The 27009-nt window shown below is 45.7% G+C and overlaps 1 protein-coding gene across 1 annotated transcript in view; it reads left to right on the top strand.

The window, feature by feature from the left end:
* Positions 1–26280, top strand: part of MBD6 (methyl-CpG binding domain protein 6) — a 30581-nt gene extending 4301 nt beyond the window's left edge. Inside the window, exons 2-13 of the mRNA XM_087710594.1 lie at positions 1754–1907; positions 3038–3174; positions 3270–3372; positions 4367–4532; positions 7544–8800; positions 11526–12073; positions 12912–13053; positions 15213–15394; positions 19934–20422; positions 22924–22973; positions 23083–23158; positions 24622–26280. Coding sequence (XP_087566720.1) covers positions 3062–3174; positions 3270–3372; positions 4367–4532; positions 7544–8800; positions 11526–12073; positions 12912–13053; positions 15213–15394; positions 19934–20422; positions 22924–22973; positions 23083–23158; positions 24622–24696 — 3201 coding nt within the window. The 5' untranslated portion in view covers positions 1754–1907; positions 3038–3061 and the 3' untranslated portion in view covers positions 24697–26280. The remainder of the gene's footprint in view (positions 1–1753; positions 1908–3037; positions 3175–3269; positions 3373–4366; positions 4533–7543; positions 8801–11525; positions 12074–12911; positions 13054–15212; positions 15395–19933; positions 20423–22923; positions 22974–23082; positions 23159–24621) is intronic.
* Positions 26281–27009: the final 729 nt, after the last annotated feature.

Genomic DNA, 27009 nt, shown 5'->3' with positions numbered 1-27009 from the left:
ACATTACTCATGCTCTCTGAATTTTTCATTCCTAAACTTCAGCCAGCATCGACATGTTTCTGTAGAAGCTTCTTTTCTTTGTGGCATGGGAGAAACCAATATCTTAGTCTACATCTTTCTATCTACCCAAAAATGCCACTCTTATGAATAAGAAAAATTAGCATATGATTTAGATGTGCAGCCAAAGCAATTGGCCATTGGTTCGCTTTTATGCCACTCATTAGAAGTTGTGCACTTAGGGAGGAGTATTCCAGATTAGTAGAGATGATTTCTGGATTTTGCATGCAACATGGAATGGGCTGGACTGAAAACCTTTCCTCTGATTGGTTAAATCTTTATTTGCCAGGAAGAATATAGAAAGTTGTTTTACGTTAAATCAGGCTGTTGGTCCGACTAATCCAGTACAGTACTGTATTATCAACATGGACTAGTTGTATTTGGCCAATGTTTTAGGCAAGATATTTTTGTCAGAATATGCCAGAGGTTGAACCTGGATTCTGCTGCATGTTTACTTAAGAAAATCTGCAATGATATAGTCAAGTTCAAGAACAGAAGATAACCTGGTGATTCAGAGGTGGGTTGCTCCCGGTTCAGTCCAGTTCAGCTGAACCAGTAGTGGGATTCAGGCCTGGGTTGCAGAACCAGCAGCAATCCAGGCCTGCCATGCCCCCAAACCGGTTCCCATGCCACTGCTGGGCCGCTGCCATTTTGGTATTTAGTGACTGCACTATGCACAAAGAACAATTTACATTGAATAGCGCCAGCGGGACAATGCCGGCTGGCGATGCCTAGGAGTAGGGCCTTCTCTGTTGCCGCTCCGGCCCTGTGGAATGAGCTGCCCCCTGAGATCCGGGCCCTACCCACTCTCATGGCCTTTCACAAAGCCATTAAAACCTGGCTTTTCCGGCAGGCTTGGGGCTGTTGACCCCTTGATTGAGGTCCAGCCCCCTCCTGATTGGGTGTTTGTTGTCTTTCCCTTTTTAACCTTGTTGTGTCCAATTGTTTTTAATAATTCTTTTTAATTTTTTTCATTTCTGTAAACCGCCAGGATTGGGCGGCATAGAAGTTTAATAAATGAAATGAAATGCCCGCGGGTTGCGATCCGATAGTAAAACTGGCAGCAACCCACCCTGTGGTGGTTCCCCCCACTATAATGCCCAGAATCCATGATTCTGGCCACGTTAACTGGTTGTGTGGCATACAGGAATTGTTACTCATAATATCTGTGTATTCCAAGTTGACTATCTCTAAATTGTTGTCTCTTAAGGATTTAATTATGTGCAGATTATTTTCAGAAAGCGTGATTCGATGGTGTACAATATATTTCATATGTATCAATATATACAGGTCAGTTTCACAAAGGGGTTACCACTGCCTTATATTTTAAGCTCTGTCCTGCTGTTACGTTCAAGTTGGCAAATGTTCTATTCCCCCCCACCCCCTTTAAACTGGGATTTTAATCCTCCGTAATAAGTGGGAATCTAATGGTAGGCCTTGTTTTCCTTGGGCGTCTATCTATCACTTCCTTGTACAACATCCAAATAATAAAGTGTGATTCATTTTAAAGTAACCAGAACGTTTACTAACCCAGACTGGAATAGTAGTAACACATTAGAATGGTGTCCTACCATTAGTTTGCCCCCCAAAAATATTTGACCTAGATATTTTCTATCAAAAAAAATTGTAGAGAATCTTATCTCCCTCTTTCTCCTTGCTTGAGGGGCCTCAACGCAAAGTTCTCCTTCCTTTCCAGGGGTAGGCTAGTGTGGCTCCTGAGTGGCGTGAGCTTGCTGGACAGGTCACCATCTGGATTCTCAGAAGAGAGGCCACTGGACTGGCTATGAGTGCCTCAAGGGAACACACCCAGCCTTAACATCGCCTGCCGCGAGGTTTGCAGCCATGAGCAGGTAGGAGCCATCTGCATAGCAGAGCTGGATTAAAGGATCAGCCAGCTGTTTGCTGTTTCATGGCGCTCTCCCGATTTTGTTTAGTAGGGCAGAGCTGCCCTCTCGATTGGGAGGGGAGAGGGTGAGGGGACTTGGATAATGCAGATCTGTTTGTCTGACTTCCTTCAAATCTTCCGCTGGTTTGAGCCTTGCCTTCCTAGTGTCCTAGTTCAGGCCATGCCACCCTTCTCTCTTCCTCTTTTATTCTCTCCAGCTACCTTTTTGCTCTCTTTCTTTTGAATGAGCCCCCAAACTTTCTGCCTCTCCCCAGAATCTTAGACTAGAACAGTGTTTCTCAACCTTGGCAACTTGAAGACGTCTGGACTTCAACTCCCAGAATTCCCCAGCCAGCAAATGCTGGCTGGGGAATTCTGGGAGTTGAAGTCCAGACGTCTTCAAGTTGCCAAGGTTGAGAAACACTGGACTAGAATCTTAGGAGTTAGTTCTTCCATGACCGAGCTACTTTGGACTGTATAAATTATACAGGGAATTATATTGGGAGTTGTTATTATCCTATTTTTTTTAAAAAAATCCATTGTACAAGAAAACTGGGCTCCCTCCTACCTGGAATTTGAGGTAGTGGAGTCCCCCAAGTGTGATTCTGTTGGTTTGTGTAGCTTGGCCCAAAGCCATTCTGTTGCTGGCTCAGCTAATAATAACTCTTACCCATGACACAAAGCCTCTCGCAGTCCTAGAGCTAATCTCACCTTTCGCTGATAGGAAAGGCTCAGTGGCAGGCTGCTTATTCTGCCAGAGGGGTTTACCTGTGGAGTTAGGAGACTTTAGAGGTGAGGACCCAGTTTCAGATGCCAGATTTTTGAGCAAGGTTAAGGGTGAAATCTCATGTTTTGTTTATAATGGTAGCAGATGCCTTAAGACTCCGCAGCTCCTCGATGCTGTCGGGCCTGTGCTAGTAGGCCTCATCCTTCTCAGCTTAGAATACAGCCCCAGCTCTTGGAACTAAGGTTACCCATCTCTTACATTTCTATCCCCACGAATACTATGGTAGCTAGGATCCTCTCTTACTTCTGCTCTCGATGCTCTTTAATCACTATGGTGCCTTCCGTCCTAATCACCACGGGTTCTTCCAGGTGCCCAAGCGCTGAGGGAGCACAATGAATGGTGGCGATGATTGCTCTGGTGTGGATCAAGGTGGGCGCCCAGCAGTCACACCTGTGCCTGTGGGCTGGCAGCGCAGGGTGGAAGAGGGCAGAGTGTGCTACATCAGGTACAGCCCCCACCCCGACCATGTATTTCTTTCTCCTCTGCTTTCCAATGCTGCTTTTGTGCTAATCTGTCCTGTCCCTCTTTTCTTTCTCCTAGTCCTAGCGGGACGAGCTTGGCTTCCTTGGAGCAGACTCGTGCGTATCTGCTGGCGGACGGCACTTGCAAGTGTGGGCTGGAGTGTCCCCTCAACGTACACAAGGTAGAGAGGACTGAAGAGAGGAGCTGATTAGTATCTGATGTTGAGAGTTCCTGGGGTAGAATTTTTTTTTATTTGCCCAAGTGGAAACATCCCCACAAGGATAAGAGACTAATAACACGTAACAAGAAATGCCGGAAACTCTTTAACAGCAAATCAGTGGGTCCTTCTAGGTTGTCTAGCTGGCTGGTTAGAGCTTTCTAGTTTCAGCCAGGTGTCTTTCTCAGTCTTCATGCAGGTGGCAGGAGTGGAGCTTGGGAACATTTCCATGCAAAGCATGTGCTTTATCACTGGGATATATTTCTTGCTAGTCAGGTGATAGATCAACTAAGAGCATGATTTACCGCGTTAGCCTTCCAGCTCCTGTAATCTTGCCTGTTGTCTAGGCTAGTTGGGAGTATATAGGAAACTGAATTATGGCACATCTGGAGGACACCAGTTTGAGGAAGGCTGTACTCAACTGCTTTGGAAGGTCTTTTTATTGTCAATAGGCTAGAGATAGACTACCTCATTATATACTTGATTGGCAATTAAGGTCTGTGGGAGAGACTCTTTTAAACACACACTCACACACACCCCACTCTCAGTCTTTTTTAACTGGCCAAAGACGACAGCCTTCCAGGCAGTGGAATAGAGTTTTGAAACAACTACATTTAAACCTCTCTTCTGTTTAAGAGCAATCAAAATACACTCTTCCTTTTGTCTTTTAACTGTCAAAAAAGTAAGAGTTGGAGCCTAGAAAATGCTCAGTCGGGTTACATTTCATTCAGATTAAATGCAGGTTTAAATTATCATAGCGTGTATTATCAGAGGCTGGAGGTTGTGCCCTTCCTCTTAAATCCCCCTGAAATCAGTGGAAGGTCCTTCTGAGGAACTCATGAGGTTTCTGATATTCAGTTACAGTCCTGATTCCTACTAGAACCAAAGCCGTAGCATCTTTTGTCAGATGAAGGAAGGGCGGGTATTCAGTCATTCAACCTTTTCCCATTACGGTTAGGTTTTCAACTTCGACCCTGCAGCAATGGTGATTGGGAGTGAAGGCAGCAAGGGAGACCAAGACATGACCAAGCTCTGCAATCACCGGCGGAAAATTGTGGCAATGGCAACACTTTATCGCAGCATGGAGAGCCATGGACCGCTGGGCCTGTCACATCTGGGGCCAGGTAACTCTGTTGTTTGATGAATGACCTGGTTCGTTTTCTTCTTTTCTTTATCTGTTCTTTGTCCCAGTGCTTCTCATTTGGCCTCTTGCTTGGCATGAGCAAGAGTCTGAGTGAAAATTCTGGATTAACCTTTTAAATAGAAGCCGTGCCAAGTTCCCCCCCTCTCTCTCTCCCACTCCCTCTCCCTCCCTCCCTCCCTCCCTCCCTCCCTCCCTCCCTCTCTCTCTAACTAATTAACTACAGGTGAAAAAAAATTAGAATATCGTGCAAAAGTTCATTTATTTCAGTAATGCAACTTAAAAGGTGAAAGTAATATATGAGATAGACTCATTACATGCAAAGCAAGATAGTTCAAGCCGTGATTTGTCATAAGTGTGATGATTATGACTTACAGCTCATGAAAACCCCAAATCCACCATCTCAGAAAATTAAAATATTACACGCAATCAATAAAAGAAGGATTGTGCATAGAACAATATCGGACCTCTGAAAAGTATAAGCATGCATATGTACTCGGTACTTGAGAGCCGAGGTGGCACAGTGGTTAGGGTGCAGTACTGCAGGCCACTTCAGCTGACTGTTATCTGCAGTTCAGCAGTTCTAATCTCACCGGCTCAAGGTTGACTCAGCCTTCCATCCTTCCGAGGTGGGTAAAATGAGGACCCAGACTGTGGGGGCAATATGCTGACTCTGTAAACCGCTTAGAGAGGGCTGAAAGCCCTATGAAGCGGTAATAAGTCTAACTGCTATTGCTATTGGTTTGGGCCCCTTTTGCAGCAATTACTGCCTCAATGCGGTGTGGCATGGAAGCTATCAGCCTGTGGCACTGCTGAGGTCTTTTGGAAGACCAGGATGCTTCAATAGCAGCCTTCAGCTCTTCTGCATTGTTCGGTCTCATGTTTCTCATCTTTCTCTTGGCAATGCCCCATAGATTCTCTATGGGGTTCAGGTCAGGTGAGTTTGCTGGCCAATCAAGCACAGTAATCCCACGATCATTGAACCAGGTTTTGGTGCTTTTGGCAGTGTGGATAGGTGCCAAGTCCTGCTGGAAAATAAAGTCAGCATCCCCATAAAGCTCGTCTGCGGAAGGAAGCATGAAGTGCTCCAAAATCTCCTGGTAGATGGCTGCGTTGACCATGGACTTAATGAAGCACAGTGGACCAACCACCAGCAGATGATATGGCTCCCCAAATCAACACAGACTGTGGAAACTTCACACTGGACTTGAAGCATCTTGCAGTGTGTGCCTCTCCATTCATCCTCCATACTCTGGGTCCTTGGTTTCCAAATGAGATGCAAAAGTTGCTCTCATCAGAAAAGAGGACTTTGGACCACTGAGCAACAGACCAGGTCTGTTTTTCTTTAGCCCAGGTAAGACGCTTCTGATGTTGTTTGTTGTTCAGGAGCGGCTTGACAAGAGGAATACGACATTTGAAGCCCATGTCCAGGATCCGTCTGTGTGTGGTGGCTCTTGATGCACTGACTCCAGCCTCAGTCCACTCCTTGTGAAAGTCCCCAACGCTTTTGAATGGCCTTTTCCTGACAATCCTCTCCAGGCTGCGGTCATCCCTGCTGCTTGTGCACCTTTTTCTTCCACACTTTTCCCTTCCACATAACTTTCTATTAATGTGCTTTGATACAGCACTTTGGGAACATCCAACTTCTTTTGCAATTACCTTTGAGACTTTCCCTCCTTATGGAGGGTGTCAATGATGGTTTTCTGCACAACTGTCAGGTCAGCTGCCTTACCCATGTGATTCCTACTGAACCAGACTGAGAGACCATTTAAAGGCTCAGGAACCCTTTTCAGGTATTATGGCTTAATTAGCTGATTAGAGTGGGACACTTTGAGCCTAGAATATTGCACCTTTTCACAATATTCTAATTTTCTGAGATGGTGGATTTGGGGTTTTCATGAGCTGTAAGCCATAATCATCACATTTATGACAAATTACAGCTTGAACTATCTTGCTTTGCATGTAATGAGTCTATCTCATATATTAATTTCACCTTTTAAGTTGCATTACTGAAATAAATGAACTTTTGCCCGATATTCTAATTTTTTGAGTTTCACCTGTATATATTATATAATCTATCCATCATCTCTATCTATCATCTCTATCTATAAAATTTATTTGCTGCCCATCAAGTCTGAATAGGAATTCTGGATTAACCTTCTAAATCGAAGCCATGTTGAGATGTACCAACTTCTTCCTTCCTTCCTTCCTTCCTTCCTTCCTTCCTTCCTTCCTTCCTTCCTTCCTTCCTTCCTTCCTTCCTTTTTTTAATAAAATTTATTTGCTGCCCATCTCATATCCAACAACTCTGGGCAGCTTACAATAATCCTATTGATTTAATATGGCAGTGTAGATAACTGCTCATCCTGCAATTATGGTTCTAGATGGCAAGTTTAGGATTAAAAGCAACAAGCAACAAAAATAAGAACCATAAATAACAATGATAATACCATTGATACTTATAATTCCACAATAATAGCATTATTGGCACAATTGTAAAAAAAAAAGTATGTCTTAAAACGGGGAATAAATATGCATTTGAAGGTGTGAAATGTGATGAAGATTGGTTTTTCTAGCTTATTGCTAAAGTGGAGAAACTTAGATGTCCCAACTTGTTTAAAAGAAGCTTGATTTTATTTATTTTTATATATATATATATATATATATATATATATATATATATATATATATATATATATATATATATATATATATATATATATATATATATATATATATATATATATATATATATATATATATATATATATATACATACATATATATATACACACACACACATACACATACACACACACACACACACACACACACATACATATATACATACATACATATATATATATTTGCCCCTCCTATCTAATCTCCTTTGTCCTCATTCCACCCAAGCAGCTAGCCAGGCTTTTGGTGTAAATTGGGGCTTCCTATTTGTCCTTCCTTTGGGGGAATAATCACCTTTTCCTCTATTGACAGGGGCTGGAATGACTCTGCCACCACATCTGGCCATGCCAGGGCCCAGCACTTGCCTGCAGCAGACTCTTTCCAGCAAAGCTCCAACCAGCTTGCCCAAAGGGCCGGATCTCTCCTTGCAGTGTCCCTCTGATCGTTATGGCAGTGCCTGCTCCGGCCCAAGCTCTTCCTTTCCCCGCCATCACAACGCTTTCTTTGGGGATGTCTTCCCAGGCCGACTGCCACCCACTGTCAATGGCGGTGCCCGCCCAACCTTCCCAGCTGAACTGAATGCTGCCGGGGGTTCTTTCCTGCCCAGCAAGACCTCAGCAGATGCATTGACCCGGCCCTATTCATCCAACAGTTTCCTCTTCCCCCTGCTAGATGAGATGGGGTCTGGTCAAGAGGGCAGCCCTTGGAGTGGCCGTTCCATCCCTCTTGGGTCCCAGGCGAGTGCTGCCGGCTCGCCTGCCCCGACCAGCCTCTCCTCCGTTTCTTCGTCAGCAGGCAGCGCTGAGCCTTCTCCACAGCGGTCACGGCACTCCTCCGCCTCCTCCGAGCAGGGCCCCTCTGGACACCGCCTGGCTTCCAGGCCCTCCAGCTTGGACGCAACACCCCCGACCAACGCCTTAACCAACCAAAGCAGCAATAACCTGCCCTCAGTGCCCTTAGGAGCTGCCCCGGAAGGCAAAGGACCGCCTGGCCTACTGCTCCTTCCTCCGCAGGGCCCAGGCTCTTTTCCAGCCAGTAGTTTGTTGAGCGCAGCCGCCAAGGCCCAGCTGGCCAGCAGGGGGCGTCCTGACGAGCTGGCTGCCAGCACTTTACCTAACCGCTTGCTGCTGTCAGTGGTGGGCGGGCGGACACCTCGGCGGCAACGTCGCTCCCCTACTGTCCTGCGCCTGCTCAAGGATTCCCATGCAGGGCAGGCGGGGGTCACCCATCCTGAGGAGACCCCAACCCGTCACCCCTGGCCTCGGGACCAGCCCCCCGGAGGAGGAGAGGCCAAGAATGGACCCCCAAGCTCAGCCACCCCGGTACAGCCGCTGGCCTCTCTGCTCAGTCTGCTGGCTCCTCCCGGGAGTTCACCTACGCCAGGCCTGCCCCCGCCTCTCCAGGCCCCTGCTGGCGACAGTCCCAATTCTTTGCCCCCCTTCCAGGACTTCAACAGCCAACTCCTCAGCCTCTTTGGTCAGCTGGCTTCTGCGTCTTCCGAACAGATCTCAGGGAGTTCCCCACAGCCAAAACCTCCCACCTCCCCACTTGCATCCCATGGCCTGCCAGGTAGGTTTGTATGTGGAAGTGGAGGTGGCCGTCACCGTGTTTTTGCCCTTCCCGCGATTGGGAGCTGCAGCTGAGTGACAGCTGTCTGAAGGTCCTGGAGAGTTTGCTTCTCCTTCTCTTTAAAGGAAATAAAAAGGGCAGGGAATTGCCGGCCCCATAGCAGTCACGCCTCCTGATTGCCTTGCCTCCTTTTTCTTGGCCAGGAAAGCAGATCTTATCTCTGCTGAACTAAACGGCCCTGCCCAAGCTGGTTTGCCATCTGATCCTTTCTGATCATGCAAAGTTCAGGCTATGCAATCCCTGAATTTATAACCAAGGCTTGTCACCAGTTACAGATTCTGGTTCAAATGACATTTACAACAGGTTAATGTTTGGGCAAAAGAAATATGTATGAAATGGAGGAGGCGGGGCATTGAATAATCAGAGGTGCCCATTAATCGGGCACATAGGCCTTTGTGTTGTTTAATGTTACACATTTGAATGTAGGCCTTTGTGTTGTTTAATGTTACACATTTGAATGTGGGCCTTTGTTTTGTTTAATGTTACACATTTGAACGTAGTCCTTTGTGTTGTTTAATGTTACCCAGACAGAAATAGCTATGGGAGACGGTCTGTGGTATACCCTGTTCTGTGAAAGTTTACTCAAACCAACCTTTGTTGTGGTACATGTGGCTTACACCTTGGCAAAGGGCACAGTGAACCACTAGCCGTGGTTTAATCCTTGTGCTTTGCAGTTAGATAAATTGCTGCTTCTTACTGCCAGATTACCAGTAGATGTGCCGGTTAAATTGTTTATCTTCCCGTCTTGAAACTTACAGATTGAGGAATGAAAGAGGAGCAGTTGCGAGGAGTGGTTAGCCCTGCCATTAACATAATGCCTAACGCAGTGTTTCTCAACGTTGGCCCACCTGAAGATGCGTGGACTTCAACTCCCAGAATCCCCCAGCCAGCTCTGCTGGCTGGGGGATTCTGGGAGTTGAAGTCCACGCATCTTCAGGTGACCAAGGTTGAGAAACACTGGCCTAACTACTATTTTCCCCTCTACAGGAACAGGTGCAGAAGGTGCACTCCCCACCCCACCCACCCCCGAACAGGGACATTCATAGTAGGGACAACTAAAAAAAGAAAATAAAGTTCAGAAAAAGTAGCTCTCCGATGCTGCCCTAGTAACACTTATAATTATATCACAATGTAAAGGAAACATAGATTGGATTCGTGTGTTATATTAAAGCATTGTTTTAATTAAGGCTTGCCGAATAAGCTACAGTCAAGTGGGCTTATCCTACATTAACCCCAAAACTATTGTATTTTTCAGTCGCACCTTTTTCCCTCAAAAAAGAGGCTGAAAATCTGGGTGCGTCTTATACACTGAATATAGCATTTTTGGCCTCACGAAACCCACCCCCTTCACCAAAATGGCCTTTAGCAGGCTTCCAGAGTGTTCCTGGGGGCTGGGGAGGGCAGAAATGAGCGGGAAATGGACCGTTTTTTGGCTTGTTTTTGGCCCCTCAGCCCCCAGGAGCACTTTATAAGCCTCCTAAAGGCTACGCGTGTCCTTTTTTTGATTGAAAAATGGGCTGTTTTGGGGAGGTCTGCAGACTGCAAAAACTTTTTTTTTAATTTGCCTGTTCAAAATCTTGGTGCATCTGATAGTCCAAAAAATACGGTACGTTTTTGCAAATTAATGCTGAGAACCAATCCTGTCAACCCGAACAATGTATTTTTGATGTAGCTCAGTCATGTCTGGCTCCTCACGACCCATGGACCACAGCACACCCCATTTTCTATTATCTCCCAGATTATGCCCAAATCCATGTCCACTGTGTCAATGACACTATCTAACCATCTCATCCTCTGCCGTCCCCTCTTCCTTTTGCCTTCAATCTTCCCCAATCTCAGGGTCTTTTCCAACGAAAGCAAAGCCTATGATGGCTTAGTCCAAAATGTCGGTCCGGCCCTTTGATTATGTGAAAGCTAAATATCTCCTAATATCTCTAGATTAAGCTGCTATTGGTGGCGGACTTAAAAGTCGATGCCTCATCAGAGGAGAAGTAGGCAAGACTGAATGGTTGGCTGATAAGTGCCTCAGGGGTGATCTATAGTCACAGAAGATTTCACTGGTCTCTGAATTAAATTGTTAGAATTATTCAAGCACAGTTACTAACTCTGAGGTTGAAGAGTAGAAAGGATAAAACTCCTAAGCCTTTAGCAAGAGGTGGCGCAGTGGTTAGAGTGCAGTACTGCAGGCCACTTCAGCTGACTGCTAGCTGCAGTTCGGCGGTTCAAATCTCACCGGCTCAAGGTTGACTCAGCCTTCCATCCTTCCGAGGTGGGTGAAATGAGGACCCAGACTGTGGGGGCGATATGCTGACTCTGTAAACCGCTTAGAGAGGGCTGAAAGCCCTATGAAGCGGTATGTAAGTCTAACTGCTATTGCTATTGCTATTTTCCCCTCTGTATATCCCTTAAAATATACAGGAACCCTGGCATCCAAAAAAGTTGCTCGCAAGCCCACATTGTCCACTGTAAATACTTGCGCAAGGAATTAAGTGGAGTAAGTGTCTGCTGAGAGTTTGTCTACAGATGACACCGGGCAGGTGCTCTGAGTTGGACGTTTCGCAAAGAGGCATCTCCAAAGTGCGGTGCATTCTGGGAACAAGCATTCCTTGCGGCAGGGGTGTGGCTGTTCCTGTGATAGGTGATGCCTTTGTTTTCTTTCCTGCAGGTGCTGCTGCTTCGGCTTCACTCATGACTCCCAAAGCCCCTCCCACCCCCAGCCCTGTTACTGTCACCACCAGCACAGTGGAAGGTGGGGGCGTGGGCTGCCCGCTGCCCACAGGCGCCGATCCGTTCCCTTTCCTGGCACAGGAACAAGCACTGCCGTTTGGGAATGCTCTACCTCCTGGGCTCTTCCCCCTGGGCTCCTTCCCCTTCTCGCTGACCTTGGGCCCAGAGACACCACTTCCCCCTCTTAACCTGCAGGAGGAGCCAGACGGACAGCCCTTGTTGCCTCTGGTGCTGCCCAGCCTGGATTTGCTACAACAGCCAAGTGGGCTCCTGGCATCACTGTTGGCGCTGCCAGAGGCGGCGTGTGAAGGGCAGAGGGAAGCGGCGACAACGGAGCCATTGTTGGAGCCCTTCGCCAGCTTGCCCGAAACTCTGCATCCCCTGCTCTTCCCAGCACTTTCCACCCCTTCAGCTGTCCTAGCTTTAAACTCGGCACTGTTGGCAACCGGCCTGGGCTCTTCTGACACAGGACCGAGCCCCACACAGGTAAGAAGTTTGCGCAAGGGGCCAGTTGCTTTTAGAAGTTTTTCATTTCATGGAGACGTGATAGGATCGGGCGGGAAGGGCACCAGTCTCCCTCGTTATGAGGATCTTGTGGGATTGGATCATAGGTTGAAGGCTATCTGAGGAACATTGAAAGGTTGGAAGGAATATAGTCGCTTTTTAGCAAAGCCTTCGCAAGATCTATCCAGCTACTATGGCGATAATAGTGATATGTTGATTTTATGTATTAAGAAAGTGTTATTCCAAGGAGACCTTGCATTAAGGGTTATGAACTACTGTATTTTTCTGAGTATAAGACGCACCTTTTTCCCTCAAAAAAGAGGCTGAAAATCTGGATGCGTCTTATAGACTGAATACAGCATTTTTTTGTCTCCAGAAATCCCACCCCCTTCACCAAAATGTCCGTGCAGAGCCTTTAGGAGGCTTTCAGAGTGCTCCTGGGGGCTGGGGAGGGCAGAAATGAGGGGAAAACAGTCTGTTTTGGGGGGGGCACCCCCCAGGAGCACTCTACAAGCCTCCTAAAGGCTATTTGTGTCCTTTTTTGGGGGGGGGGAAACCGGGCCCTTTTCGGGACGTCTGCAGAGTGCAAAAACTTTTTTTTTAATTTGCCTCTTCAAAATCTTGGTGCGTCTTATACTCCGGTGCGTCTTATACTCTGAAAAATATGGGTAGTTGTGGGATAATCAAAGAACTAATATTTAAAGTGCTCTGCACCCGCTTTAAATGAGCAACCGCCTTGAGTTCTCTCCTGAAATCATCTGCGGGGCTTGTCCCCATGGCGCTGCTCCTGTCTCAGACCTTTCCTGTCCTTCCATCCCAGACTGGCCTGGCTAGCACTCCTGTGGCACCTACCTCCACTAACACCATACCAACAACTACTGAGGGTACCCCCAGTGCCTCTGGGCGTCTGAATCCCATATTGCCTCAGCTTGTCAACCCGCTGCTGAGCACCACACTTCTGGGTGAGTTGATAGTCATCCGATGCCAAACTCCTGGGAAAGTGAAGGTATTAAAACCCAAATTACTGCCCCTAAGCAGAAAGAGACTGCCCCCCCCCCCCCGATGTCCTATTGCTCTAATGCAGTGTTTCTCAGCCATGGCGACTTTAAGTCCCCTCTCAATTCTGGGAGTTGAAGTCCACAGGACTTAAAGTCAGCAAGGTTGAGAAACACTAATGTTTTGCTCTTCGCTTTCTCCAACCTGATTCTTCCTGGCAGGATATAATTGGAGTTATGCCGTAAGTCCTCGCCTATCAATCACAATTGAGACCAACAGCACTATTGCTAAATCGTGACCAACTTAGGATCTCCCTTCCCCTTGTTGTTAAGTGATTCAGCAGTCATTAAGTGAGGCGTCATGTGACCATGACTTGTGATTTTGCTTCTGGGTTCTCCCTTAACTCTGCTTGTCAGAAGCTGAATCACGTGACCATGAAGCACTGCAAGGGTCATAAACGTACACCGATTGCGAAGTGCCTAAAACACGTGGCCATGGGTTGCTATAGTAGCAGGGTGAATCACTAGTAAAAAGGCTTGATTTAAATCAGCTCTATTAAATCATAATTTTTAAAGAGCAACTGTCATCTCTGTCCCACAATGGCTCCTCCTCTGACCCTTTGTTGACTCATTGACTCTCCCGTTCACTTTAATGGGATGGCTGGTGATGCAACAGTGACACAACAAATTGAGGGACATGATAAGCAGCAGGTGAGCGGATGCCCACTAATAGGATGATGGATCTGAAATGACAGCTGCTCTTTAAATGTAAGGACTCACTCTTGCTGGTAGTTAGAATCTTTAATAATATCATTTGCAAACAAAATGAAGATTTCCTTTTTAGCTTGCAGAGCTTGGATTCATTGAATGAGATTACCAAAAATGTAAATATTGCAGAATATACAGCCTCGTGCTAAGATAATTAAGCTCCATTTCATGCTGAATAAACTAAATATATTAATGCATCTTAAACAGAAAACTATCTTTGGATAGATTTTCACTCCGAAAGCATTTTATTAAAATAAATTTGATTTTAAACAAAATCCAATTTAAAATTTAAAAATCCGGGTTTTTTATTATTATTATTTAAAATCATAGATTTTTATCCACCCTGTAGAATAGTCATAAATGTGAGGATTGGTCATGATCTGGTTTTCTTTACACTGTCATAACTTTGAACTGTCACTAAACGAGGCATCAGTGAGCAAGGATTACCTGCAGTTGTCCACCTCTGGAGAGCTGTAGTTTGTGCAAAGTTCTTGCTCAATGTGGATGTGCCAACAACTTGCTTCTCCCTATGCAGGCCCTTTTGGCATTCCTCTGCTGATCTGATTGGGTGGAGAGGGAATAAGAGTTATACTTATTGGCTATGCAGCAGTGGTGGGTTTCAAAAATTGTTCGAACCTACTCTGTGGGTGTGGCCTCTTTTGTGGGAGTGGCTTGCTGCCCATGTGACCGGATATGAAGATGCCGACGACACTTGTCAGAACCACCTTAAATTACCTCACACACAGCACTGGCATGCATAAGAATATGATATAAACTTGTTTTTTAAAAGGCATCTTTGGTTTGCGTTAAAACAACTTCAACACACACAATGTTCTGATTGCACCACAAACGCAGTAGTCATCCTTACCTTTTACAGAGGCACTGAGTTTTATAAATATGAGCATGATAGTGTAGAATAATCATATCCAAGGACCAGTGGTGGGTTTCAAAAAATTTTGGAACCTCTTCTGCTTTCCGGGTCCACTGGTGGAACCTCTTCTAACCGGTTCAGTAGATTTGACGAACCGGTTCTACCGAATAGGTGTGAACTGGTAGGAACCTACCTCTGCTACGCAGGAATTGTTGTAAAGGGATGATTCTTCAGTTCAGTTCCCCGTGCCTGATTTAATCTATTACAAACAAAAGGACTTGTAGGTGCCTCTTTCAGATACCTTCTGAACGTGCAAAAATTGGATAACAGATAAAGTCCTCCTGACCTTCCAGCACTTAACTGTAGGTCTGGAGGGGAGAGAAGAGGTGTACAAAGGCTTCCCCCTAGAAGTATTTGGGGTTGGTGCTGATGATAGCTATAAGCCAGCAGCAGAGTTGACATTCTCCTCCCTTTTGCCCATGTGAAGGTGATCTTCCATCCCTGAACCCAGCCTCAGGCCCCTCACTGATTGGAAGTCCTCTTCTCCAGGCCCAGCAGCCTCTTTTGCCACCCAATCTGCAAGGGCCTCTCGGAATCCAGCTTTTCCAAGGACAGCTGCCCTTACTAGCAGGCTCCAACCCCCTGGCCTGCCTCCTCCAGAGCTTACAGGTAAGCAGTCTTGATAGTGCCATTATCAGCCTCAAGGTACGTGGGCAATGGGCAAATGTTTAGCTCTTCTCTCAAGTGGTGAGTTGCTGCCGGTTCAGCCCAGATCAGCCAAACCGGTAGTAGCGGCAGCGGAAGGCTCTGCCCGGATGCTTCTGCGCATGCTCAGAAGCGTCGAGCACGCGGGAGCACACCCAAACTGGTACTTAGCAAGCCACCTCTGTTTCTCTCGTAAGCAAAATCCATACTTGGGGTAAAAGAGCACGTTTCATTCCCAAATGTGTACTTAGAGTAATACATTTGCAAATTGTAATTTTGCATAGATTAAACTTGAAGCCAAAAAAAAAAAAAAAGGAGTGCATTTAATATCTGTAAGGACCATATATGGTGGTTCTGAGGAGTTCACTAAAACTATTGATTCCCTTGCCAGATTAGTGGTTGATTCCCTGGGGCTGATAGTCCTTGGAGATTTTAACCTTCCCTTTGATGGCATTCAATTTGGGACGGCCAAAGAGCTCATGGCAACCCAATTATCAAAGAACCAGACATCACACATTAAATCTGGTTTTGGTCCTTGGGGTATCTGTGATATGGTCTAAGGTGGAGTCTTTTGCCATGGTTAGATCACTCTTTGGTTGCTATTTTGGTGTGCCTATGCAATTTTATCTTCCCCCTGCAAGAAGGAATGACCTATAAACAATACCACTTATATACTCCTTCACAGTGATTTACTCTAAGCAGTTTACAGAGTCAGCCTGTTACCCCCAAAACAATCTCCTCATTTTACCCACCTTGGAAGGATGGAAGGCTGAGTTAACCTTGAGCCGGTGAGAATTGAACTGCTGGTTCAGTTGGCAGTCAGCAGAATTAGCCTGCACTACTGCATTCTAACCACTGTGCCACCATGGCTCTTATTAGGCTGTCTGCGCCAGGTGCCCTGATGAACCTGAAGGAGTTTCAGAGGACATCTGAGGTTTTTCCTGAGTTGTTTGTTGTAGACCTCTGTTTGTGCCTGGAATGGCGAGATAATGAGAACTTTGGACCAGGTTGCTGTTATGCAGCCTCTTATTGTGCATTAATGAGGAGCCCTGGTGCTGCAGTGGACAGAATGTAGCGTTGCAGGCTAATTCTGCCAACTGCCAGCAGTTCGATCCTCACCGACTCAAGGTTGACTCAGCCGTCCACCTTTCCAAAGTCGATGAAATAAGAACCCAGATTGTTGGGAGCAGTAGGCTGACCTCTGTAAACCGCTTAGAGAGGGCTGTAAAGCCCTGTGAAGTGGTATATAAGTCTAAGTGCTATTACTAATCCTATAGAGGAAGAATGGGGAGGAGCTAGATTTTCCAAGAAACGCCAAAAGATGAAATGTCAGAAGAGAAGCCTGGAAAACCTTTGAAGGAAAACAACCAAGTGAACCAGTTAAGCATGCATAAGGACCCGTATTGGGGATTAAACTGTTGGGTTAAGAGTGGTGACATTTAATTATTTCTGCAGTTTTATTGCATTGGTTGGTTGGTTGTCAGCCGGTTCTCCTTTTTAGAGTGATTCCTTCCTCAAGATTATTTCCTGGGCTGCTGTGAAGAACAGTGATTCCCAAACTCTCTTAGTTCACAGCACACTTAGTGTCCTGGTAACTTTTTCATTGGGGGCCCCCGGTACCCAAAATATGTATCTGAATTACAGGGATCCTGCATTATATTTTAAATTTTCAAGAGAAACACTGCAATCCTAGGCTAGTAGTTCCTGCAAGATCTGACTTTACAGAGTGAAAATGACCCAGGATGGAGATGTGCAAGATCTGTGGCTAAGTTAACAAAAAGTGAAACTTGTTTTAAGTCCACAACAGACAGATAATATCCAGAAGTGACTCAGATGCTTCTTAATTTACTGAAGTATAAATAAAAAGAAAAGGTACTACATAATCCAACTGACAAAATTTTGTTATTATAACTCTCACAATAATAGTAATTTTAGTCTTCCTGTGGAGTTAATTTTCTAGTTTAGTCAATCTATCACTGACAGATTTTGGGCATGACTATATTTTCCTGGACAGATGTTGGGTACTCTAGCATTTTCCTCAAACATTTAAAATATTCTCTGGCTATAAGAAATAGAAATAAGGTGGCCAGTTCCTGCTGGTTTTGGTTAGAAGAGGAGAGGGTTGCACCTGAAAACTTCAATTTGTAGAATTCCACAACTTTATGCTCTCATCTCACCTGTCCTTATAGGGACACTGGGGGAGGCCATTTGTTCGGAGTCAGGTGTCATCAGTATGCAGGTGATACACAGGTGTATTTATCAATCCTCAACTGACTAACCAATACTGCCAGAGTTTTGTCCAGTGTGCAGATATCATTGTGAACTAATTGTTATGTGGGCAGAAGGAGTTTGGAGTTTATTCAATTTGTAGGCCGCCCTATTCCCCGAAGGGACTCAGGGCGGCTGAACAAAAGCCAAGGGAGGGGAAATTACAAAAAGTAAGACAAACAATCAGACAATACGAACAATTTAAAAGCACAACAGACACAGCAAATTCGAGTAGGGGGGGAACTCAACCCCAGGCTTTCTGGGACAGCCAGGTCTTCACGGCCGTCCGGAAGGCCCGAAGGGTGGAGAGGGTCCGAATCTCCACGGGGAGCTCGTTCCAAAGGGCCGGAGCAGCCACAGAGAAGGCCCTCCTCCGAGTAGTCCCCGAGAAGGAGCAGAATCTTCTGGCTCCAACCTCCTTATCTTTTCATAAGGGCCTAAAGTTGTGACTCTGCCACTTGGCTTGGAGCCCCAGTGTGGGGATCAGTGCAATGGATCCGGAAGCCATCTTTTACATTGGGCCTTCAGGCCTACCACAATTTCTACTGTGGAAAAATGGGAGGGGCTTCCAGGTCTGACAGATGGCTGATTAATAATAGATCCCACCTCCCTCCCCATTCTGCCCCCGACCTTCCCTTGTGTCTTTGGTTTTAAGGTTTGATTTTAATATTTTTATTTTAACTAAGATGCAACTGTAAGCCGCCCAGAGTTACCCTGTGATAAGATGGGGCGACTAATACATTTTTATAAATAAACAATAAATAAAATCAATTCTTTACAGAACTTTAAGGAAGTTAGAACCAATCCTTATTACCAACTGTCAGGAATACACTTCAGCCTAAATCATAAATTACATGGCCAAGGAGCACATAAATAAATATTTGGATTCACATAATTACTGTAGTTGGATTGCATCAAAAGAGGAATATGCCAGCAAGAATAGGATGGGTTTTTTTAGTGTCCCGTCCTTCTTTGAAGCTGTTTCATGAGGTTTACCCACCACCTTTCCTGCTGTCCCAAGAGTAAGCAAAACCTGAAATCAAGATGGGTATTTCAGCTCGCCTAGGTTTCAGTGATAATGTCAGGTTGGTGTCCTCATCAAGTCAAGTCATGGATGAGGGCAGATGTAGCTTTCAAAAGCAACAAGCAGAACCCAGGGCCACTAAGGAGTCAGTTAACTGGTTAAAATATTAAAGTGAGGCCCACAGATGTTTTTAGGGGTGAACAAAGCAGTGAGACAATAGAATATCCTTATTCCTCTACTGGGACCTGTCCGTGCCCAGTTGGGATTCGGTATTCCTAGTCTAAACAACCAATATCTTCTGAAACATGTTTCCTTCTTAGTTTACGTGGGAACTAACTGGACATTCTTCGTTCAATTCCTTCCTTCGTTCCTTCCTTCAAGATGGCGGCAGCAGAAGAAGCAGGATCAGATCACGGGAAGAGAAGTTACTAAATTAAGTAGGGAAGTATAAGGAGAGGGGGGGGAAGGGAGGAAAAAGGAACAGAAAGTTAGATAAGTAAAATAGAAAGGATAAAGGAAAAGGAGAAATCGGGGTAAGGAGGAAAACGCCAGCAAAACAGCAGGGCAGCAAATAAATAGCTGCACCCTTAGTTGGAGGCAGTTAGCAATAGAAAGTCCAGATCTCTGTCCAATAATACACTGTTTCCAGTGGTGAGGTTCCAAATCTTTTTCTATCGGTTCTATGATAGCACGCTTCGCGCTCGTACTTCGCGCGCATGCAGCACTCAAAGACCGCCCTCTGTGTCAGTGTTGGTGAGCTGAGCTGTTTTTTAGCTCAGCTGAGGCACGGCAATCCACTCTGCCACGCGAATCAGCTGAGCTAAAAAACAAGTGAATAAAGGACAGGGAACGGCGGGTTGGGTCTACCAGAGGTGGCACTTACCGGTTCTCCAAACTCTTCAAAATTTCCGCTACTAGTTCGCCCGAACTGGTCTAAACCGGCTGAATACCACCTCTGACTGTTTCCCTGAAAGGTTAAAAGATGAGAAAGGACCAGGAGGAACCAATTGAGTGTGATATTAATGCTCTTTAGAAAGACAGTCCTGAGAAATTGAACACTTAACAACCATGTTTATACGTTCAAAAATCCATCCACTTGGCAAAATGTAAGTCCAGAAAATCTTTTGGAGAAGCAACCCCTGAATTGCTGCAGAGAAAGTAAAATGATCTCACGAAGGTTTCTTCTCTCTTTCTCACTCTCTGTTTGCCAGCTAAGCACTGGTTTCAGTGCCCCAGAGAAACTGGTGCTACCCAGTGAACCGCCAGCCTCCGCCTTGTCCAGCGTGCTCCCTGTGCCAGAGACTGAGCCAAGCCACCAGACTATCTTGCCCCCTTGCACGGACACTGCCCTCACAAGTGCCTTAGAGTCGCCTAGAGCCCTTGAGCCAGCCCGGCAAGGAGAACAGGAGGCCCCCGCAGGGCAAGAAGCCAGCGGTTCCCACTCTCCCCACAAGCGGCTCAGGTGTAGCCTGGAAGAACTGAACGGGGACTCTGCCAGCAGCCTTCCACGAGGATCACTCCGGGGCAGCAAGACTGGACGGCGGGGGGGTGGGCGGGGGCGGGGAAGGCGCCACTTCAATGGCCAACTTCCTGAGTTGGGCGCAGGACATTTGTCGCATCCCACCTGGCGTTGCAACGGGGAAATGGTGGCTAGCAGTGCAGAAACCCAAGCAGGTCCTTTTGCTGTTCAGGAGATAAAGGTATGTAGAAGTGTTTAATTGGTCCTCTCCAACTTGGTACCCTTCAGGTGTTTGGAGACTGCATCCCCTGGAATTGCCAGTCAGCTGGCTGAATTCTGGGGGTTGTAGTCTCAGTGTAACTGAAGAGTACCCAGCTGGGGAAGGCTTAGATGGAACAAGGAAGGAGTTCAAGGAAATTGTAGGGAAATTTTTTTTACCACAATTGTCCAGACACTCCAAAAGGAAAAAGCTTGCTTTCTGGGGGTACTTTCTTATTGACAACTCCATCAAACCCCAAGTGCTGGACCAGGATGGACCTTTGATCTAATCTACAAAGCAGTTGTGTTGGTCTCTTCTTTAGGTGAAAGATAACCCCAGTTTGAGCCTTGTGTCCCACACTGGCCGCAATTAGGATTAATATTTCCATAATATAAGCAAGGCAGTTGTTAAAGAGAGTCATGCCCAACTTTACAAGGGTTTTTTGTGTGTGTGCTACAGTTGTTAAGCAAATCAGTACAGTTGATTCAGCAAATCTAGCTTTCCCCACCGATCGTTCATTGGAAGCCAGCTGAGAAGGTCGCAACTGCGGAATCACACAACCCTGAGATACGGCAAAGGTTGTAAATGCATGCCGGTTGCCAGCCACTCCGATTTTGTTCACGTGATCGTGGGGATATTCTGGCAATGCCTAAGAACCACTCATAAATCATTGTTTTCAGGGCTGTTGTAAATTTGATTGGTCACTAAATGAATGGTTATAAGTCAAGGAGTAGCTTTATATCGTTAAGTCTCTTTTTACATCAGTCCAGGTCGGCTAGGAAGACTCCCAGTTTTTCCATAGTCCTCCAGAAAGTGCTTCATGGTGTGTCTTTGTTTTTTTTTCTTCTGGTATTGGACCAATAGCCATATGATTTCATGGTATTGATTAGGTTCATACATTATACTAAGCCATGGTTTTCTTAATCATGATTTGTTAAGTAAGCTAGAGTTAGCAAGATTCATATATATTTTTCATTCGAAAACCAGAATTGCCGGGGGTTTGTAGCACTCTAAACAGGGGTGGAAAACCATGGCCCTTTTATGACTGGTGGACTTCAACTCCCAGAATTCCTGAGCTGGCTCAGGAATTCTGGGAATTGAAGTCCACCAGTCATAAAAGGCCCTTGGTTCCCCACCCTTGCTCTAAAAGTACAGATTGCCTCTGATCTTCGCAGCACTTTCTACCCCTCCAGCTGTCAGGCTGAGCTCTTCTGACACAAGGCTGACTCTGCACTACATGGAGGTCAGACAAGGAGGCTTTTTGCTTTAGAAATTAAAAGATGCTGTTTTTCATCTCAATGAGACATAAAACAAGTTGGGGGAAACTGTATTTAGTGCTCCAGCTACTCCTAATAAAGTGCTATATTTTTCAGAATATAAGATGCACCTTTTTGCCTCAAAAAACAGGGTGAAAATCTGGGTGTGACTTAGACACTGAATACAGCACTTTTGGCCTCCCAAAACGCCACCCCCTTTGCAAAAATGGCCTTGCATAGCCTCTAGACTGTTTTTTGCTCGTTTTTGCCCTCCCCCCCACCCTCAGGAACACTCTATAAGCCTCCTAAAGGCTATGCCTGCCTTTTTGACAAAAACACGGGGCCATTTTCATGAAAAACAAGTCGTTTTGGGGAGGCCTGTCTCTTTTTAATTCAAAATCTTGGTGCGTCTTATGCTCCGAAAAATATGGTAATCTTGTGGGATTTGGTCATAGGTTGAAGCCTATTTGAGGAATTTGTGGGATTGGTTAGATCCCGGGTATCAAACTTGCCGCGTCAATTTGCCATTATGTGATGCTTTGCGATGTGTTTTCCCTTCACGGAGCTGGGGTGGGCGTGGCCTGTGCACGACATATCCATCCCGCAAGCCGCCAGTTTGACACCCCTGGGTTAGATTTATAGAGTCGCAAGCAGCAGAGGGCTTGCAGGACGCAACCTGATTCTGGTGGGATAAGACTGATATTATGGCTTAGTGTGATGTGTGAACCCAAACATTGTTTTGTTTCCTTTGATTGCTCCTTCTTCAGAGGACTTTGGTTTTAAAGTAAAAGACTATTCTAAAGCTTACTCAGGAAGAATTTTGGACTCTTCAAACTATGGGGGAGGTATGTATGTGTTGCTGTTTCCCTCATTCTAACAATATTAAATATAAACCCATGCATGTAGAGAACAGGAGAATCATATAGCGATGTGCCAGATTATCTTAACATTGTGCATATGCTATGTGAGGCAGCATTTAATTATGGGTGTCTCTGTGCACATATTTACATTTTTCCACATTGTCTTCAGTCTGAAACGAAAAAAGTTTAGGAAAGCTTTACTGTTTCCTTAAGTTGAATGGATGAGCTGATCCTTGTAGAAAGGTTGTGAAACCATGCATTGCCAGTCAAGCCAATTGTGTGGAGGGTCTTACCGTCAGCTCTGGAGTGCTTTTAGAGAGCGGACATCTTCAGAATTATTTACCTTCTAACCCATTTCTTTTTCTAGGGACCTCCAGGTAGGCGACCAGCCCGCCGTGGCCGAAGGAGGAAAAGCAGGTGAGAATCAGTGCCCAGAAGGAATGGGATTCGTAAAGATAGCAGAATTCAAAGCAAGCCCTGACTTATCTCAGAGGTTATTTATTAGGCCACTGTTTTCTCTTTGCAGTGGTGTCCGGCCCAGTGCCCGACCTGAGACTACACGGATTCGGGGTCCTAGCATTGATCCAGGGTCCAGCCCATTGGTAAATATGTATTTTTTTTATTGTGGGTGAGAATATGAAGTAGACCAAGCCAGTATTTCTTGGGGGGGGGGGATTTCCTAAGGTTTGGCGTACAGTATTGATGCGTTCTGCCTCTTTTTAAATTGAGGTAAACGGCTCGTTTGTGGTTTATACTACGGTTTCTACTGCAGTGTGGAGGGGAAAAAATGCCACTGATTTTTGGCAATTGTGGCTGCAGAGGGCCATTTACAAAGACTGCAGAAGGGATGCTCAAGAGTTATTATGTACTCCTGAGCGGGAGTCTCCAACCTTGGCAACTTTTAAGACTTGTGGACTTCAACTCCCAGAATTCCTCAGTCAGCTTTGAAGGACATCTTCTTATCCAAACCTTTGTTCAAGGCAGGAGTCCTTATTCCGTCCTGGAGAAGTGGTTGTCCAGTGCCTTTTTGAAACCCTCCACTGATGGAGCACCCACAATTCCAGGAGAATTAATTGTTCCATTCCATTGATTAATTGTTCTCGCTGTCAGGAAATTCCTCTTTGGTTCCAAGTTGGAACTTCTTCCTCTGCCAAGCTCCCTCCCATCGCTTCTTGTCCTGCCCTCAGGTGCTTTGAGGGATAAATAGATTCCCTCTTCTCTGTTGAGAGCCCCTCAAGTACTGGGAAATAGTATCATGTCCCCTAGTCCAAATTACTCCAGGGAGTCAGCAACCTTAAACACTCAAACAGCCATAAAGGTCCTAACCAGAAGCCCCCCCGTTCAATTCTGGAGCCAACCGGAAGTCCGGTTCCCCCACCATAGAGTCTCCTCCTAGCACAACATCCTGTTTATCTGTCCTAACTGAAAGCCCTATCAATTGTGGAGCTGACCTCAGCTTTGCTGGCTGAGGAATTCTGGGAGTTGAAGTCCACAAATGTCAGCACCTCTCCATTAGATAATTAGGAAAGAAGACCACGAGACTCCATGTGTAGAAATCAAGTGTACTTTTACTAATTATAAATGATTAAAGGCATAGCGAAGCGAAATCTGATTATTTAGGCGCGAAAGCGATTGATATATAGAATAGCCCATTCCCCACCCCTTGGCATCACAGTTACAGTCCAATCATAATTCTCTCAAGTGTCAGGTGTGAGATAACTTCAAAAGGCATCACGAAGATGGAATGTCGGTGCCGTTAGTCCTGGCGGGAATCTCCCACGCATGCGTAGTCCGACCAGCAGCTGAACTCCAGAACCTTCCTCCAGCACAATGAGTAACCCCTCCCAAATACCATGCCCTCCCTCCCCGTTTAATGGCAGCCGAAGCAACAGCAAAGCAGAGGCTGACAACAAGTCTTAAAGTTGCCAAGGTTGGACACCCCTGCTCCTGAGGATGCCCCCTCCCCCGCTTTGTAAGGGAAGGAATAAGGAGTGGTGCTGTCATCCAAACTTGTGAATTAATACAATACAATAACTTGTCTTTCCTCACTTTTTCCCTCTTGTAGGTTGACTACACTGTTGCTCGCCGGCCTCGGCCTGGCCGGCCTGTGAAAAACAGGAGGAGGAAATTGGCCACATAACACTGCCTGGAACCAAGGGGTCTCCACCACTGTCCACTCCACCACCCAAAGAGAGCTTGGGACATCTGTCTCTCCCCATCCATGATCCCCTTCCATCTCTGGGGCCCAGCCTATGGGCGTAGCCCAAAGGAGGGGAGGAAATACCAGCAAAAGGATCGGTTGTTGCTGACGGCTCTGAGCATCTTGACCATGAATGTGTTTTAAGCTTCACCACTTGCCTGGATTCCGGAATCTTTTGCCAGAGGGATCTCTAAAAGCACACGGTGCAGCTCTGGTCTCAGCATTTTTTTTTTGGAAGGGGTGGGGTGGGGTTTGCTGTCAGGAGGAGGCTAAGGGGGAGAGGGGAGAGGGCCACGCCCATAGCACTTCTTGAAGCCATGTTTGTAACGTTCCTCTTGGTGGTGCAGGAGACCCTCCTGCCCTTGCTTTTGTGTCTTCCCCCACCCCTGGTGAGATTCCCCTATGGTTGGGTCCCCCCGAAACCTCAGAAAGGAGTAGCAAGGGCCGTGTCCTCCTGGAGGGGGGACAACGACGCCCTTTCACTTCCCACCTTACCTCAGGCCTGCGTGCACCGCACACGGGTGAGAACCGGCTCAGGGTTTTAGTACAAGAATCAGTTGCTTCTTCTCTGCCTTGCCAAACATACACACACACACACACTCTCTATCTCTGTCACACACACGCAGGTAAGCTTGGTCCTGATCCCAGTGGCCAAGGTACAAAGCAATAAGGAAAATAAGCCACGTTAAGTTCAAGGAAAAATCCTATTCAGTTTTCCAAGAAATTTCTTCCCTTCCCTCCCAATGCAGCCACTCTGCCTCTATTTATATGCGACTCAAAGACGGCAACAATACGCCACACCCTGAATGGTGACTTAGCCTGTTCTATTCTCCTCTTCAAGTCCAGTTGCAACTCTGGGTCTGTAAGAGTCTCAAGGGCATCCTTCTTCCCTACACAAAAAATACCCCTATTTGTTTTTAAACTATATATTATTTCCTTGTATTTCCCTTTTTTTAAAAAAATCCTCAAAAGAACACTCAGGTCACAGCATATTGGGGTGGGGTGGAGAAAGACGATTTTGTGCTCAAAAATACACTTGGCCCATCTTTGCCAGCGCGAACTCCCTTTCGCCTGCTCCTCTCCCCATTCATTCCCCCAAACACATACACTACAATCCTCATCTCTAAATGACCAAATCACATTCACACCGCCCCCCCCTCCTCTTCCCCCATCCGGTTGCAACTCTGGACACATTATGCAAAAGCACTGTGTAGATACTGTACAGGTTGTGCTGTGTCTCCCCTTCCCTCCCATGCACTTCAACCAACCAACTTCGGCCTTTCTTTTGTATAAAGAAGAAATTAAAAAAAAGGAATGGGGGAGGAAAAGCTATTTTTCCTTTTTCGAGCTTAAATTTTGTTTTGTAAAAATAAAAATACACAATTGTGAATTGTAGCTTTTCTATGGGAGCGACTTTTAATTTAACAGATGAAAATATTTTGAAGCTTAGATTGAAGTTACTGTTTATTTGTTTATTTTTTTGGGGGGGTGTTTTGTATCAAGTATTAAAATATGTATTTAAAACAGCTGGATGCGATTGTTTTTGGGCAGCTGAAACTCTAGCTTTGGAACAGGACTATATTCTTAACTTAGGATGGGGGAAGAGGCTGGAACTGCCTTGTCTCAAAGAAAACAGCCTTACTGGGCAGGCAACCTTAACAAGCAATAACAAGCAGGTGGTTTGCAGATTGGCAGCTGCCTCCCTGCATTGCGCATCTTTCAATTCTCATTCAGAACTAGCATTAAATTAGAAATTCTTTGCTTCATGACTAATGATACTTCAAACGCATTAGGTAATGCAGCATTACTAAATTGCCTGACTGAGCTCACCTCCTGAGATCATGATAATAGCGAGATCTCCTTGTCTTCTGTCAGCCAAGCATTGGCTTGCATTAGAAGCATGGAAGCGGCAGTAGCAAATTAGCTAAGTGCGCTAAAAGGAGACTTTTTGACACCTAAAAATGCTACCTAATTCCAGCTCCTTGAGAAAGTGAGACAGGTTATTTATGCAAGATAAATCATGCTCACTGACCATCTCTTCAACAGTTCCAACCAAATTTTGTTTTTTCTTCCCTGTACTGGATTTTTTTTTTATTTGCTTAATCATTTTTTTTCTTTGTTCAACACAGAGATGGTATTCAGCAGGTCCTGACCAGTTCTGGAGAACAAGTGGTGGAAATTTTGAGTAGTTTGGAGAACCGATAAATACCACCTCTGACTGGCCCCGTCCCCATCTATTCTCTGCTTCCCAAA

Source organism: Thamnophis sirtalis, unplaced genomic scaffold (genome assembly GCF_051295495.1).
Source record: "Thamnophis sirtalis isolate CommonGarterSnake01/CBP01778 unplaced genomic scaffold, rThaSir2_p1.2 scaffold_3, whole genome shotgun sequence".
In the NCBI taxonomy this organism is placed as follows: Eukaryota; Metazoa; Chordata; class Lepidosauria; order Squamata; family Natricidae; genus Thamnophis; species Thamnophis sirtalis.
This window is presented reverse-complemented; position numbering and strand designations above follow the sequence as displayed.